Source organism: Caenorhabditis remanei, chromosome V, assembly GCF_010183535.1.
Source record: "Caenorhabditis remanei strain PX506 chromosome V, whole genome shotgun sequence".
NCBI lineage: Eukaryota > Metazoa > Nematoda > Chromadorea > Rhabditida > Rhabditidae > Caenorhabditis > Caenorhabditis remanei.
Genome location: NC_071332.1, coordinates 21134520 through 21151637, shown reverse-complemented (window position 1 = coordinate 21151637; position 17118 = coordinate 21134520). Strand labels below are relative to the sequence as shown.

At 39.6% G+C, this 17118-nt stretch overlaps 6 protein-coding genes across 6 annotated transcripts; 1 reads left to right on the top strand and 5 right to left on the bottom strand.

Moving 5' to 3' along the window:
* Positions 1–491: 491 nt before the first annotated feature.
* Positions 492–2257, bottom strand: GCK72_021764 (uncharacterized protein; the record flags this gene model as incomplete). The annotated part of the gene is made up of 3 exons (XM_003095973.2): positions 492–926; positions 986–1334; positions 2163–2257. 3 exons carry the CDS (start codon positions 2255–2257, stop codon positions 492–494), a joined length of 879 nt encoding a protein of 292 aa, XP_003096021.2.
* Positions 2258–2842: 585 nt separating this feature from the next.
* On the bottom strand, positions 2843–3165 carry GCK72_021763 (uncharacterized protein; the record flags this gene model as incomplete). The annotated part of the gene is made up of 2 exons (XM_003095944.2): positions 2843–2952; positions 2997–3165. The coding sequence occupies 2 exons, from the start codon at positions 3163–3165 to the stop codon at positions 2843–2845; spliced, it is 279 nt and encodes a 92-aa protein (XP_003095992.2).
* Positions 3166–4218: 1053 nt separating this feature from the next.
* On the top strand, positions 4219–4575 carry GCK72_021762 (uncharacterized protein; the record flags this gene model as incomplete). The annotated part of the gene is made up of 1 exon (XM_053734480.1): positions 4219–4575. One exon carries the CDS (start codon positions 4219–4221, stop codon positions 4573–4575), a length of 357 nt encoding a protein of 118 aa, XP_053583393.1.
* On the bottom strand, positions 4238–4618 carry GCK72_021761 (uncharacterized protein; the record flags this gene model as incomplete). The annotated part of the gene is made up of 2 exons (XM_003095953.2): positions 4238–4431; positions 4477–4618. The coding sequence occupies 2 exons, from the start codon at positions 4616–4618 to the stop codon at positions 4238–4240; spliced, it is 336 nt and encodes a 111-aa protein (XP_003096001.2).
* An 852-nt stretch (positions 4619–5470) lies between these two features.
* GCK72_021760 (uncharacterized protein) lies at positions 5471–6186 on the bottom strand (the record flags this gene model as incomplete). The annotated part of the gene is made up of 4 exons (XM_003095941.2): positions 5471–5580; positions 5631–5771; positions 5817–5960; positions 6012–6186. The coding sequence occupies 4 exons, from the start codon at positions 6184–6186 to the stop codon at positions 5471–5473; spliced, it is 570 nt and encodes a 189-aa protein (XP_003095989.1).
* Positions 6187–8095: 1909 nt separating this feature from the next.
* GCK72_021759 (uncharacterized protein) lies at positions 8096–13619 on the bottom strand (the record flags this gene model as incomplete). The annotated part of the gene is made up of 6 exons (XM_003095936.2): positions 8096–8272; positions 8805–9874; positions 9926–10061; positions 10399–10539; positions 11632–11842; positions 13519–13619. 6 exons carry the CDS (start codon positions 13617–13619, stop codon positions 8096–8098), a joined length of 1836 nt encoding a protein of 611 aa, XP_003095984.2.
* Positions 13620–17118: the final 3499 nt, after the last annotated feature.

Below are 17118 nucleotides of genomic sequence, written 5' to 3'. Positions count from 1 at the left end.
ACTGTGATTTCCCCTTTTTTCTGTGTTTCTCAAGTTTCTAAATTTTTCTTTTTTTTTTTAATCGATTTTCGATCTCCTCCCCCAGTCCAGACTCCGGTGTCTCTCCCTCTGACATAACATCAGTATCATTCTGGTCTTCATTTTCATCCCAATCTTTTTTTCTTTGCAATATCGAAATGTGATTTTTTGAGTTTTTAACATTTATGTTGAAAATCTTTGTGTTTTTTATTGGCATCCCGAAATGAATAAATACAATATTTTGATGTCCTGGACATCTGGATATCAAGTCACACAGAAAGACAAAGAAAGGAGATCTGGAATATTGGACGCATAGACAGACACTCTAGGGATATAGGGAAAGAAAAGAATTTTAAAAATCAGATTTTCTGATTTTGAATCTGAGAATCTGAAAATCTGGCAAGTGACTTTCTTATATACTTCAAGAAATTTGTGAACAATATGAAAACCAGAAATAAAACGGCGAGTTTTTGTTAATATGAATTAGAATCCACGAGACGCTCGTACATTTTCAACTTGGTTTTATCCGATAGTTGGTCATATTCCGCAGATCTCTTCATTTTTTTCGCCTTTGCTATTGTATTCATCTCACGAATACATTTCTCCAGAAGATTCGGCATTCCATACTCGTCAGCCAACCATAATATCTTCTCATTATCGATTTTCGACATGTTCATCAGATGATGCTCGGCGCTACTTACGGCAGACGTTACCAGAAAACGACGAGCCATTTTCAGAATTATTTCGACAGTCTCGTCACTTGGAAACGTTGGTTTTGGGTAGAAAGTGCTGAGAAGTAGAGCGAAATCTTTAAATGAGACTTCTCCAATCGGAATCTCATCCATTTGTCCTTCTTTGTAGTTTGATGAGAAGAGAGCGCGAAAATATTCAGAGTGGTATGAGAGAAACTGAAAAAAAAATAGAGAATTTAATAGATTTTTCAATAGAAATTTAAAAATCTACATACAGCTTTGCTGACATGAAGCTTCTTTCCGTCGACAATCAGAATTGTGTCATTTTGATCGGAGGGGGCAAACATCTCATCGTATACTGTATTTTCAGGAATGTGGGTGTAACAAGGAGAGAGAGAATATGTATAGTAGACAGTTTCTGTATTACTACATTCGAATTCTTTCTCGATTTCTTGTTTACTTTCAGTCAGTTCTACAGTTCTTCTCATTGCACGGAACGAATTGTTTGCTGAGAAGAGAGTAATGTATCCAGTGATCTTATGGACTCCTTGATTTTTGAGTTCAATCCAATTGAACTTCCATTTGAAAATGATTCGATGGTCATACAGTGTTCTGGTCCAGATACTGAAAAATGTTTCATTTCAATAATGCATTACTAGGGAAGGTCATGGATTCGGTCTGGAGTTATGGTCGTGACCTATATCATTGGAAAGTTGAGAAAACGCTGATTTCGAATATATATTCAGTTTTTGCCATACTTGCAAATTTACGGCCTGGCCCGGCAAGGCCCGAAGGCCGGGCCCGGGTCGTTAGAGAATTTTCAAGGTCCGGCCCGGACCGAAGGCCCGGCATCAAAAAAAGGTACCTATTTTTTTACCAAATTTTTTGAAATTTTTTTGAAATTTTACATTAAAAATTTCACTTTTTTGATGCATAACTATCTTTTGATTGAATTCTGAAGTATAGTCAAAAATTCGACATTTTTGGGACAAAATTCAAAATAAATCAAATTTTTGTTCAAAATTTCAGTTCAAATTTTTCAGCCGGGCTTTCAGGCCGGGCCGGGCCTTGGAAATTCTTGTCACAGCCCGGCCCGGCCCGTTGCAAGTATGGTTTTTGTCCTCGAGGCCTGGTATTCGATAAGAACAAGGTCAAAAAATAACAAATAATTGCGTTTCTGACACGCGAAAAATTTTTGAATTTTTTTGCGATTTTCGCGTGTCAGAAAGGCAATAATTTGTCATGTTTCCAAACTTTGACCTCGTTTTTCTCGAATACCCTACCTCGAGGGCAAAAACTGACAATATATTTAAAATCAGCGTTTTCTCAGCTTTCCAATGATATAGGTCACGACCCATAACTCCAGACCGAGCCAATGACTTTTCCTAGTTAGTTTTGTTTGCGTACAAAACAATTGGAAATCATTATTTTCAAAAAAAAAGCTTAACTCACCATTCGATTCCATTATTAGATCCCGATTCCAAAAGTTCTGAACCGACATTCATCCGATAAGTTCCACTTGTGTACCCAATTTTGGTCCTCGCCATTTTTGTTACTTTTCCTGAAATTTTTCTTTTTAAAACGGTTAAAAGGTGAAAAATATATTGAAGAAATTGTCGTTTGAAAAAATCCCAGTGTTTCGCGGTCGCTAGGCAATGACCGAAAAAATCATGGGGTAGGCAATAAAGCACGCAGAGTGTTTGCGGACTTGCGTACCGCACCCGTTTCGAAAAATTAGCATCCCCTGAAATGGCTCGTCCGAGAGGAGTACACCAATTTCAACTCCATTCGGCCTGAAACGTCTTGCATTGTTTTTCAAAGACAGACGAATATCAGAACATTAAAAAAAAAGAGATTTTTATTTATTTATGTTGAAAATGTGTTTTTTTATGCATCACGAAATGAAAAGTCCTAGACAATTGGACAGACAGGTTTTCCGAGTCTTCAGGTTGAACGACTTTTGGACATCTGAACAACTTGGGACACAGAAAAACTTCGAGTTTCAGACATCTGGACGATTGGACACACGGACAGACACACTAGGGTTCAAAGGAGAGAGGACCAGCAGCAAGAACTTATGAAAGAAAAAATAATTTTATTTCAAAATCTTATTTAAAAAAAAGAAAAAAAAGTTATCCCAACGCCTCCGACACCTCCTCAGCCACCAGCACTCCTTCCGCTACCTCCGTCCCAATTCTAGCAGCATTCTGGACATTGTAAGCCTGTTGGGAACCGAATCCTCCTGAAATAACACGTACTTCCTAGAACTTTTTTTGACATGTGTACCTCCATATCCACCTCGCCATCCGTTTCCACCGTAGCCGCCTCCATATCCCCCGCCAGGACCATAGTTACCGTAACCATTGTTCCAGCCGCCACCATTACCCCATTGAGAATGGACAGAATTGAGTAGGCAGAATATTAGGACAGAAATAAGAATCAGACCGCGCATCATGATAATTTTGAATCTGAGAATCTGGCATTTGTTCTTATATACCATGTTTCTCTGAGATGTGTGATGCCATTTAATAATGATCATCGAAACAAACTTTTCACTTTTCACCAAAATTCTGAGATTTTAGGGTCAAAATATGCCTTTGTCATGACGCATCCTTGACCAAATTAACAATCTGATTGCTGAATAATATCAGGACAGAAACAATGTGTTCAGTGTCTTGTGGCTGGTTTAATGGAACTGGAAAATCCAAATAAGTTGTATAAATTTTTGATCAAATGTTTGATTGTCTTTAATCAGAACTTACCAAGATAGAACTACTACATTTCAGATATATACTATTACGGTCAATATCTAGGCGGGTAGCAGTCCTAGCAAAGAGTAATCAACTACAAAATTGTAGCCCAAGTCCTGTTTAGTATTCATGCCAAATATCGAATTTTAGGGATTTGGCTAAGCTGAGATACTGTATGTCAAAGTTGGTCAGTGTAAAAGTTACAGTGACCAGGACGGGTCAAGGCAAGCCTAAGATGACCTAGGCTCTTCTAGACCCTAGACGGTCCTTGTGGGGCTGAACAGGGCCAAAATCAGCCCAGAATAGTCACGCCTAAGTAAGCCTTGGATGGTTCGATGATGATGTCAAAGTTGGTCAGTGTAAAAGTAAAACTTACAGTGACCAAATTTTAAGCTAACTATTCAAAAAGCGTTGGTCAGGGGCGGCCATCTCTCACTTGATTCCTAGAGTGTCTTTCTGTGCGTCTAATCTTCCAGATCTCCTTTCTTTGTCTTTCTGTGTAGCTAGTTATCCAGATGTCCAAGAAGGTAAAGTTACACTGACAAAAAAAAGTTACACTGACCAACATTGTCTTACTGTGACCAGTTTTTATACAACTTTTTCTAGAATATCAGTTTTCTATCTCTCAGCCATCATCAAATAGTTTTCACAGTTCAATTAATGGTTGAATTAAATTAGATGAAGATACTGGTCATGTGACTTTTTTCTTAACAACGATTTTAATTTTTTAGATTCTTTATCAAGTTCTTATCAAAAACATGGAATATAAAAATATATCTACTTCTTTCCCCATCCTCCGAATCCACCACGCCCTCCGAACTGTTGTTGTCCACCGAATTGTCCTCCACGTCCACCGAATTGTTGCTGACCGCCGAATTGTCCTTGCCGTCCTCCGAACTGCTGTTGTCCTCCGAATCTACCCTGTTGTTGTCCCCACTGTCCTCCTTGTTGTCCTTGGAATCCACCGCGGTCTGAAATGGGAAATATGTTTCAGGGATTCAGATGCATCAACTCACTTCCAAATTGTCCTCCTTGCTGACCACCGAATTGTCCACCACGTCCACCGAACTGCTGCTGACCGCCGAATCCTCCGAATCCTCCGAATTGGCAAGTGACGAATCCGACGAGGAGAAGGGCGAGAAGAATGAAGGAATTCATGATTTCAAATTCAGAATTTGATGATGGAATCGAAAATTCTCTGGTTTTTATACTTTCTTAACGGCTGACCCACCTTTTTTTGGGCGATGCTGAACTTTGGGTGAGATACTGTAGCGGAAGTGAGAGAGACGAGAGAAAACTAAAACATTGAATGATCTATCCGTTACTGATAAGCAGCAATTTGTGTGTAGGTGTATCTACTTGTTTGACGAATAACCCGCCAGAGATTTGTCATGATCCATTTTGATCTAGATCAAGATCGGGTATAGGTTTGATGAATGGTATGGTCAGGTTAGGTTTCTTCATACCTTCCAAAACATCCAAGATTTATGTGAGCCTGACTAGTCTGGCCTAGAATCCGAATGGTGGAAGTTTGGCCAACAAGTTACATCATTTGATAGAAAATGTTTTACTGATCATTTTTGTAGTTTACCACTTTCCTCTATCTCTGCACGCTCCTGTATTATACCTCAAAAACTTCCGGTGGCCAAGGATCCGACAAATTTGGGAAGTTAGGCCACCACTCCAAACTAGGGCAATATGAGTATCAAAACTTTGGAAATAACTCCCTGTTTGTCATGTTCTGATTCTAAGCCCTTTCAGACTGTTTAGGCTTGTCTAGGTTCTGTTAGGCTCAAAGTTTAGTTCTTTGTCTCTTATGACCTTTCCACTCTTTTTTCTGCCTTCTTGCGTATTTCTCTACCCATTGTCCATCCACTTCCTATCCCCAAATCAATCAAAAAATCTTTTCAAAAAATTCTATCGGGAAAACCGGTTCATTATTGTTATCAATTCATACACATACACACATCACAAGAAATTGTTTCGTTTTGTATTAAAAGAGAGATCTAATTATCCTAACAACGCGCCGAGAACATTTTCAGCGATTCGCTCGCCGGTGGATTCACGTCCGCCACCACCGCCTCCTCGACCACCTCCGCCACGTCCACCTCCGCCGTTGTCTGAAAATTTAGAATTTACTAAATGAGCACTGGAGTGTACTTTCACTCACTGCCTCCCCAATCACCACCTCCATTTCCTCCTGGTGGTCCACGTCCGCCACCTCCTCGTCCTCCACCGCCTCCTCCATTATTTCCTCCCCATCCACCATCATTTCCGCCTCCATTTCCTCCCCAGTTTCCTCCTCCGTTATCTGAAACACAAAATTTTGATTTAAAAGCTTCCACTGGGGACTAACTTCCTCCCCAGCCACCGTTTCCATTTCCTCGGCCACCGCCACCTCCGTTGTCTCCCCAGCCGCCACCACGGCCTCCACCGCCACCGTTCCAATCTCCACCACGTCCTCCACCGTTCCAATCTCCACCACGACCACCACCGCCGTCTGAAATTAAAAATAAGCAAATTTTCTATACTAGACGGTACTAAAACTCACTTCCTCCCCAACCGCCTCCTCGATCACCGCCCCATCCGCCTGGACCTCCTCCGCCCCATCGATTACCGCCCCATCCGCCCCATCGTCCTGGGCCACCACCCCAACCGCCCGGTCCCCACTGGCATGTGGTGTAGCCGATGATGGCGAGAAGTAGGAGAAGCGTTAGTTTTTGCATTCTGGAAATGGAGGCATTGAAGATATTTTGCTGGAATTTGAAGGCGATAAGAAGAAAAAGAGGAAAATGAAGAAAGACGTTTCCTAGGCGCTGGCGTCGCTAAATTGTTGAAAATTTTTACATAGTTATGTAGATCACATCCAGAGCTTTATTTTTGTAGTTGACCACTTTTTGATAGCTCAGCCCACTTTTAAGATATGCGTCTTTAAAGTCAGGGAGGTAGAGACTCTCCCTCTGTGCGCTTCCTTTAAAGGATCTCAAAAGTGGGCGGAGCTATCAAAAAACTGTCAACTACAAAAGTGTAGCCCTTGATATGATTTACAGAACTATACAATTTTCATATTATAAAAAAAAGACTGGGCGAATTCCAAGTTACCAGGTCATCGGAGTAAGTGGAGGTAGGAAAGCTACAGTGATAAACACAACTAAAAAAAGAAAAAATGGTCAACTACAAAAATGTAGCCCTAGATTTTATCTACATATGTACCTGTAAAAATTTCGAAAATAATGGAGAAAAATTGGTCAAGTTACAGTATCCCAAATTAAACGTGGTTGTATACACTAACAAAATATATAAAAAGGAACTTTATTTAAAAGTGTGTATCTCAAGACTTAAATTTTATAAAAACTGACTATAAGATGGGATCTTAGCAAAAAAAATAATTTAAAAACCTACAGTACCCCAATCCCCACTCTAAGAAAACAAGTATCTGTGTGTCCGCTCGGTCAGAAAAGTCTCTCTTTTATACCGACCCTCTGATGATGTCATAGTCTCATTAGGGTACCTTTATTCTCTCGAAAAAAAGAAACCCAATAGACTAAGACAAACCCCGCCTCCTGATTTGATAGCGGACAGGAAATGGGTTTCGGGGCAAAGACTGGCGATTCTGATTTGTGTCTCTGTTGTCTCTTTGTTTAAATGTAAAGAAAGATGAAATCGAATAAAAAATCACGTAAGTTAAGATCATTGAAACAAGGAAAGGAAATTTTGGAAATTAGGGAAATCAAAAAATGATCTCATAGAGTATAGGCTGTTCATATCGAAATACAGATTTAGAATTTTTATAAATAGAGCTGTGTACTTCTCGTGGACAAGAGGCTTAGCTAGGAATTCAGTTTTGAAGCTACACATTTCGGCTAGTTTTGATCGCAGGTCAAATTTGAAAACAGATTCAGAATTTTCAGACATTTCAGTTTCTTATACGTTAATTTTCAAACATCAGGATCGTCGAGTGAATATTTAAGGTTTAGGCCCCGCTCCGCCGTTTTGATTCGGTAGTCTTCAGTCGTTCTAGGTCAATATCTCTGCAGGAAGCTGTCCTAGCAAATAGTAATCAACTATAAAGTTTGTAGTCTTTTTTAGTATTCATGCCAAATGTCGAAATTTGAGAATTCAGCAGAGTTACACAGACAAAGTTGGTCAGTGTAAAACTTACAATGACCAATTCTTATACAAATTCCTCTGGAAAAACACATTCAGAAGTTGATTTTTTAATTGTAGCTATTTCAGGCTTCGGATTCCACTTCACTTCAGCATGTTGAAGGTGCTATTTTTAACATGAAATATTGCTCAATTTGCTTCATTTTTATTTTATGTACAATACAATTTAAAGAGGACCTTGAGGACATTTTACAGAAAAAAGAAACCCTAAAGAAAGGCAGTTGTGAGACGAATGTTAAAGTTCATGAGGACTAAAATTTTGGCGGTGCTAAGAAAAAAGAAGAAAAAAGATTTTCCTGAAATTTTAAAAACTTTGAGACGAGGTGTCTTATTGATGAGGAGGTGGAAGCTTAGAAGCTTCTGGAATATACAAAAAATGGAAAGACAAGAGGAGAGATGTTCGATGGAGTGGAAAACGCGCTCCACCGCACTATACAATATTCACATAGAAATCATCAAATCAGATTATCATGAGCTCATTTGTTCATTCATCACCATATCCGGCAGCTCTTGGAGCACACGCTCTGGGTTCGGTGGGGGCGGGGCGTCAAGTGGTTCATCTTGGAAATCGGCGGGGCGGGTACGTTTACGGGAGGCCCGGGCGGCACGGAGCATCTCCTCGTTTTGTTCCATTGTGCATTTGATCTGGAATTTTTTGAAAATTTTTCCCAACTTTTTTGTTACTGTAACAAAACTATGTACACTGACAATAATTTGTCAGTGTAAGTTACAGTGACCAACTTCGACCCGTTATATTTCAAAAGAGGAAGGAGCTATCAAAAAATTGTCAACTACAAAAATGTAGCCCTAGTCTTGTTTAATGTACTCATCAAAAATAAAAAATCAAATTCCTGGAGAAAAATTAATGGTAAAATACATAAATCTGAAAATGACCTAAAAAAATTTTCAAAATTTTTTTTGTAAATAATTTTTGTTCCAAAATTTGAAATTATTATATAATTATATTATATATCTGTGTAGATTAAAAACAGACAAACATTTTTGTAGTTGACCATTTTTTGATAGCTCCGCCCACTTTTGAGATCTGCGCCTTTAAAGCCAGGGAAGCTTCTCGGCGCGCTTTCTATTAAGCCGCATATCTCAAAAATGGGCGGAGCTATCAAAAAAGTCTCAATTATAAAATTAAAGCCCTGTTTTTTATCTGCCCACTCCTTACCTCCAAATCCGTCAACATAAACTGCTCAGCCAACCACTTCTTATCTCCCACATCCATCACTTTGCTATTCCACAACTGACTCTGCAACCCATCGGTCAACGTCTTCAAGCACACCCGATCCGAGAAGTCCAACACCCGCGAGATCTCCACATCACTCAGAACAAGTCTCCGATTGTAGAGTAGATCTAGAGCCGAGCATAGTGTGTTGAGGTGCTCCGCTGGGAGAGTGATACAATCCATTTGGCCTTCCTTGAATCGTTTTGAGAAGAGTCCACGGAAGTATTCAGAGTGATGGGAGAGGTACTCTCGATTGATTTGGATGATTCTTCCTTCACATTGGATTTCGCCGTTGGTGACTCCAGGCATTCTGATCTTAGGTGGCAGCTTGAAATCTCCCTCGAAATCTAGATTCTCATCTGGAGTCATATTATCCTCATCCTCGTCATCCAGATTCTCCACAAAGTTGAATTCCAACTCCACTCGCCCGTCGACACAGTTGCCTAGAACATCCTCGAATAGTGCGAACACCGGGGACCCAACTATTGTATACTCATCGTCTCGAATTCTTCGGATTCTGTCAGAGATCAGCCGTTCGCCTTTATCGTTTATCAGATGGATTTCAATATCGAAGAATTTGGATTCAGAATTTGATTCCGAGTACCCTGAGCGTGCATCGTCGTCATCGGTGACATTCACTTCATCATCTCCATCTCTAGAATCAGAATCCGACGTCGATGGGCGAGACATTTGGAATCCGAGAGAGAAGTACTTCTGACCAAGGATTTCTTGGGTGTAAGTGTAGATCAAGCAATTCCGATTCTGCTCCTCCCACGTCACCAGATGATTCTGATTATCTGGAATCGTGGAGGCGCCCATAGCCTCCACATCCTCAATAGGTAGCTTTAAAGTTGTGTTAAACTGGAATTCCTGGATTTCCTCGGCTTCCTTTGCCACAATTTTCACAGGGTCCGCGCGATACACCAGCTGTGAGAATTCTCGGTTGAGAGCGGGTCCCCAGACATCGAAGCCAAGTTTCCGTGCAATTGGAATAAGGGTGAGAAGACGTTCCGCTGGAAAATCGAAATCGATTAATTTTTATGAACTACGAACAAAAAAGATACCTGGAAACTCCCATCTATGCTGAAACACTCCAAACGCATCCACCAGATCCGCAAAATCCACATTATCCACCTCGTACTCCTTCTTCTCCTCATCCTCAAACATGTAGCCAAGCAGTGGAGCACGACGTTTTAGGTACTGTAATTTTTTTGGTGGTGATGATGATCAAATCAAAAAATTACAGTAACCCAAGGAAAACTGGAATGAATGAAATTATGAAAGATGTTATCTCCGATTGGGAATCTTGTAGATTTTTAGATATTCACTAATTTGCAATTTGCAATGTGTCAGTGTGAATTATGCGACGAATATGAAGGAATTTTGAGAATCTACTTGGGGAAAACCGCATAACTCAGCTCAAGTTTGTCCTATCAAAAATCTAAAAACATATTCAGAATCCTCATACCATTTCCTATTTATTGATATAAAACATTGTTAGAAAATTTTCACTCTAGCGCCCTAAACCTCCACTTACCTCCGAGTCGACATGCAGCTTCTTGGTTCCCACTGTCAATGCATAATCAGAATTCGGGAAGCAGATGTCGTCGGGTAACTCCAGAATCGGGTTGTCATATTCGCATAATTGCTTGATTTCCACAACGAATGTCACTTTGTCCTGAAAATAAAAAAATTTGGAAAAAATGTTTTTGAAATTTTTTTTTGAGCTCTAAATTGGAAAGCGTGTTGCTCCGGTCCCACTATCACTATTTTTGAGGGGTGTACTAAACAGAACAAGGGCTACATTTTTGCAGTTGAACATTTTCTATTAGACCCTTCCCTAACAAGATGCCGTGTGTTGAAGTTGCTGCTTGAAATCTCGTTATAAAAAAAATAGAAAAAAAATTCAAAAAAAAAAGTTTTTTGATAATTTTTTTTCCTTAACTTTAAAGAAGTGTGATTTTGAGACGGTTCATGGTAACGTCTTTGGAGACGCCACTTTCAAACGACCTATAAATTTGGTCATAGGTGTTTTCGACCACGTGGAGTCCATTTCTGCAATCAAAACCTGCTAAATGTCTCTGTAAGCCGAGATATGAGCTCCCAAACTTTTCATGTGGATAAGCTTTTTCACGTGGGATTCCTAATCGACAGGAAGTAGACGCAATACATTTTCATTTTTGCATCGTACGAGCACAGGTAAACCGCTGGGGAACACGAGCGGAACCGTGCGCTAGCGTATACATCGCCGATTTGGAATTCCATGCGAGAAAGCTTATCCACATGAAAAGTTTGAGAGCTCATATCTCGGCTTACAGAGACATTTAGCAGGTTTTGACTGCAGAAATGGACTCCACGTGGTCGAAAATACCTATGACCGAATTTATAGGTCGTTTAAAAGTGGCGTCTCCAAAGACTTCCTTTGTTAGGGAAATATTATACCAAAAAAGTGTCAATTATACAATAATAGCAATAGCCTTCACTATCACTGTTCCCTTTTCACTATACAGTTTTCTCCAAAATTTCGCGTTTTCCTCCAAGCCAAGACAAACTATCGATGTGTTTTTCTCCCTTTTCTTCTTTCCCCACATGAGGAGCGCGCACATGACATGACACACACATATTTTTTCTTTCTGCTCTCTTTCTCTCCGTCTTTTCAACTGTCTTGGACGCCATGCAAAGAGATGAGAGAAGCTTTTTGGGAAATCTTGAAAAGGTGAAAATGTACTCAGGAGACTCTCAGGAGAGTGATAATACTACAGTAACCCACCCGTTGCTCGCCAACTTTCATCAGACACGGATTGACGACTGTCGACTGCTTGCTGCCGAAGGTGTACTCCTGTTGCCAATCGGTTTTGGTTTCTCCTTCACGAGTGCATTTGATTTGGATACGAGACACTTTTCCCGGGGTGAGAAGCACCACGTGGAGAGAGTAGTATTGGTGGTCGTCGCCTTGTTTGCATAGTTTCAGACGGATCGCCCTGGAAATGAAATGATGTGATAAGGAGATAAGTCAATAAATGTTTTTGTGAGGTTACTGTACATGGGATTTAGTAGAGACTAAATCTTTCAAAACTTGTGAAAATGAGATTGCTCACAAAGGAAGTCTTTGGAAACGCGCTTCTATAAGTTTCGTCATATTTACATAATTTCGACTACGCGAATTCCATTTCTGAAATCAAAACCGAAAAAATGTCTCAGCGAGCAGAGTCATGAATCAAAGTTAGGCTCGAGTTATGAGCTCTCCATATGAAAATACGCCGGTTTTGACGGGAGTGATAGACTCCCCGTAGTCGAAAGTGCGTATGACCAAATTTATATATTGTTTGAAAGTTGAAAGCCGCATCTCCACAAACTTCCCTTATAAATAAGAAATGCATTTGCAACTGCGATCTCTCAAAAATGCCCTATTCAAAATGTCTGAAAATTGACTGAAATACTAAACGACACATGCTGAATAAGAATATAATAGGAACTAATTAAGTTGATGCACTAGGTTTCATGATATGTGAGACAGAAGTTGAAGCTTAAGAAGTTATGACTCCAAAAATCTCTGGAAATTGGTAAATGTACTAAAACAAAGTAAGTTTTCTCAATGTAGTGTATGCTGTTAACTAAATCTTTCCTGAAAACGAAAGATAGTGCTACTAATTTGAAGATCGACGAACAATACGGAAAAAAGTAGATTCTCTGAAACTTATGACTTTGAAAATTGGCTCAACTACTCAGTAAAACAAGCTAACAAGGACAAGCTTCAAGGACACGAAATTGTTCCTGCTGACAAGTTCTCGACAAGATTCAAATATCTGATTCATTTACTAAATAAGATAAGACGCTAAATATAATAAATGTTCTCTAGGTCTGTTGACTCAGAATTCTCGAGAAGCGAACGCAACGGAGAAGAGAGGAAATAAACAAAGAGTCACTGGAAATCTCTGAAAATTGGCTGAAATATTAAACAAGACATGCTGAACAAGAATATGACAGTATCGTAAGAAGATGAGTTGGTAGATTTTGAGATTTACCGTAGAACTGGACGGATGGTGATATTTCTATTAGATTTAGATATCGAAATGTCTAGAAAAAACTATATAAATCAGACGTGCTGAACAAGATGATCATAGATTCAAATCCCTAAAAATTCATAATTCATGCCGAACAATAAAACAGTAATAAATCTGGGTAATAATTTTCAATTTCTCTCAAGACCCGTTACAAAGATAAGGTCTATCAATGTGAGACACCACTGATAACACAGGTACGGTATGATCTTATGAGTATATATTTTTTTAATTAAAATTTTTTGAATAAAGCATATTTATCTGTTTAGTACTACATATAATTCTGTCAATTTTCAGCTTTCCAGATTTTCAGATCGGGATTCCCATCACTTTAATGTTTGTCTTGTCTTGTATTCCAATCGATAACTTTTTTCTTTCATTCTTTTTCCTTCTGAAGGGCTTAGGGTACTGTAGGCAGCGTGAGAAAGAGGAAAAGGCTTCACAAAACTGTGTAACAATAAGAGGAAGAAAGCGGAGGAATTATGAGAGAGATGAAGAACTTAGATCGATAGGCGTTTCAATAGGTGCTACAGTAACCCCCCAGATTTTCTGTTTCGAGTCTGCCTAGAGGGGGTAGGTATACTGTAACTACTCACCACTCGGTCTTTCCCAACTTCATCACAGCCTCCTTCTTCACTTGCCAATCAGTCTCACCGCGAAGTCGATACTTGACGGGAATCTCTTCCTCCTCTTCCATACCTTCCATTATTCCTTTTTCAGCTCCAAAATGATTATACACACACGAAAATAGCAGGGAGGGGGGGCACAACCTAGTCAGGAGGTCTCCTCTCTAGTCAGCAGGGGCTGCTGGCTGGGAGGAGATGGGGAGGAGAGGAGAGAAGAGGCGGAGTAGAGGAGAGATAGAAAGAAGTGAACGAATATTGTTGTTCTTCGGAAGAGAGACAGACTATGGGTGCCTCGGCTGCCCGGCTGATCGACTCTCTCTCTCTACTTCAACACACACATATACATACACAGCCATCGCCATCCAATGCGTCCAGTGTCTCACAACTTCTCCGTCTCTTTTACCGCACAATGATCACTAACCCCTTCTCGCCGAAATTTCGCGTAGCGTCCGATTCGACTGGAAGCGTCTGCGTCTTGTGTGAGTTTGAGTGCGACGCCGCACTCACTATAGGAAGAGAGAGGTCTTCTTCTCCACAAAAACCCTTCTCTCCAACCACCACATTTATATGTATTGCTTGCCATTTTGGAAGATGGAAGAGAGATGGAAATACGGAATATATGGGGTCACATTGATTTGGTGGAGAGTTAAAAGCAAAATGAGTATTGTTAGAGTTAGCGGTGGCGCCATGGTGTCTGGTGCAGTCGAGTTGCTCCGAATAGTATATGAGTGTGTAGAGAATTTCTAGAGCTACAATTTTGTAGTTGCTCACTTTTTAATAGGAGCCCACACTGAGAAGTTGTAGGACTCGCTCCTCCTTGCAAAAAGGGGTATCAGTCTAGGGAGGATCCGGACAGTCCTACTAGAATGTATCTGAGTTAGGTAGTCTGTGTGCTCAAGTTTAGAAAGAATGGGTTAAAACTGAAAATGTTACATTAAAGAGTGTTGAAAAACATTTTTACCAAAAATTTTTTTGAAGTTTTTTTTTTCCAACACACTTTTCTGCTCAGGATGACGGTCTACAAAAAAGTGATCTATTACAAAAATGTAGCCCTAATCGTGTTTAGTATTCAAGCCAAATATTGAAATTTGGGAATTCAAAAGTGCTGAGATACAGTATGTCAAAGTTGGTCAGTGTAAAAGTTACACTGACAAACTTTGTCAGTGTAAAAGTTACAGCGACCAACTTTTTCCAGAAAAACACCAAAAACACTCAAAAATAGCGAAAAAAACCTGAAAATGAGCTGATTTTTTTTTCATAATCCATTTTCCGAATCTCCCAAAATGAAAACTATGTTTCAGGCATGCTATCCACGTGCGTTTCCGTTCGTTTTCAGAATTACATCATCACCTGAAATCCAGACCAGGGTACCTGCCAATCAGAGTTGCGCGGAAGTGAAATTTTCAAAACGGAAGTCGGAAGTCGGAAGTCGGAAGTGAAAAATGCCCGGAAGTCGGAAGTCGGAATTCCGCGCAACTCTGCTGCCAATCCTTCCCCTGTGCACCCTTGAGCGGCTACAGTACCCCGGGCACCTGCGCAAGATGGCCTAGGTTACTGTAAGCTTTTTTTACCAATACGGTTACTGTAGTTTTTCCTCCCTCCTCTAACTATACGATTTCTTGTCAATTTCTCATTTTCCAATTTTTCCTTTTTTTTTTCTTTTTTGTCTTCTTTTCTCCAATTTTTCTACAGCAGCAGCAGCCAGCAACACAGCCACAGCCAATTTACGACACACGATTTCCGATGAATCGGCTGTTTGCCACATGAGATACTGAATAATAGGAGGCAAGAGGGGGAACGGAGAGGAGACGAGAGTGTTTTGAGAGAAAGAGATGGAGAGAGAAAAGAGTCTCTCTCTGTGTCTCGGGGGCGAGAAAAGAAATTATTAGTATTCGATATGGTTGGTGGATGGAGAGGAGAGGAGGGAAAAATGATATTGATGATAGGGACTGATTATTGACAGGAAGTGATGGAAGAGGCTACTGGACCACAGAGGGACAATTTGTATATAAATATTTTATTTTAAGAATGGAGCACACCTGAAAAATATACCAAAATGTTGATCTCAGCGAGTTCAATGGATGAGGTGGCTTAATACGGGCAAAAAAACCGAAAATGATAAAAAAGCAAGTTTCGAAGAGGTAAGGAGTTTACTAAGCAAGACTAGGGCTACATTTTTGTAGTTGACAACTTTTTGATAGCTCCGCCCACTTTTGAGATATACATGGTCAAAGTTGGTCACTGTAAAAAAATTACTACATACAGTGACAATTTTGGTCAGTGTAGTTTTGTTACAGGAGGTCAACTAGAGAAATAAAGATTTTGCAAAGTTTCAAAGCAAAATTGCAAAAATGTAGAGTTTTTTTTCACAAAAAAGGTATTTTTAGCATAATGTACCTGTAGTAAACCTATTCTATCTTCCCAGGTTGAATTCTTACTAAAAAGTGGTTCAAAAAAAAAGTACTGTTAGAAGTTTGCCGAGCAAAAAAAATCAGATCCACTGAGAAACGACAGGAGACATACTGTAACAGTTTTTTGTAACACTAAAGATATTACCTGAATTAACACAGAAATTTAAATAAGAAATCGAGTATTTGACACAGCGGACAGTTTTATTTGAAAAATCGAAAAATTCGTAAACTTGGTCAAAAAAAGCTCAATTTTTGAAGTTAAACTTTTAGAAGCATCCTAAAAAGGTTTAACACTGGTTAGTTATGGAACAAATTTGTGAAAATTGTAGTTTATAGTCTAACAGTTATCATATGCCACCATGACACAAATTCAAGAAAAAAGAGTTCTATTTTTTTCTATTTTTTTCAGACCCAGAGTTAAACACATATTTCAGAATTCGTCCAAAAATTACAACAAGCATCGTTAGCTCTACACTCCCCACCAGAGTTGCGCGGAAGTGATTTTTTCTAAAACGGAAGTCGGAAGTCGGAAGCAAAATTTTGAAAACGGAAGTCGGAAGCCGGAAGTCGGAAGTGAAAAAACGCCCGGAAGTCGGAAGTCTGAAGTCGGAAGTAGATTTTTTCGCAAAGATTCAAAAACTCCTAGAAAAAGTTCATAAAATTCGCGAAAATCAGTGGAAAATTAGTTTTTGGCTGAAGAAAAGCTCATTTTCTGTCTTTTTAGACCATTTTTCCTTCTATTTCTGCGAGATGTACTTTTCCGAAATCCCACAATTATGGAATGACGGAAGTCGGAAGTAAACATCCGAAAATGGAAGTCGGAAGTCGGAAGTAAAATTTTGAAAACGGAAGTCGTAAGTCGGAATTAAAATTTTCAAAACGGAAGTCGGAAGTCGGAAGTCGGAATTAAAATTTTCAAAACGGAAGTCGGAAGTCGGAAGTGAAAAACAGCCCGGAAGTCGGAAGTCGGAATTCCGCGCAACTCTGCTCCCTACCAGGTGCCAGAGTTGTGTGAAAGTAAAGTAAATGGAAGATGAAACTTACGGCAGTAATGCAATTCTAATCAATTAACTTTCGATCATAACATTTTGCTTATTTGATCCCAGTGGTACTGAAAAGTCTCCACTTTCGACTTTCATGTGTCAAATTTAGCAGCTTT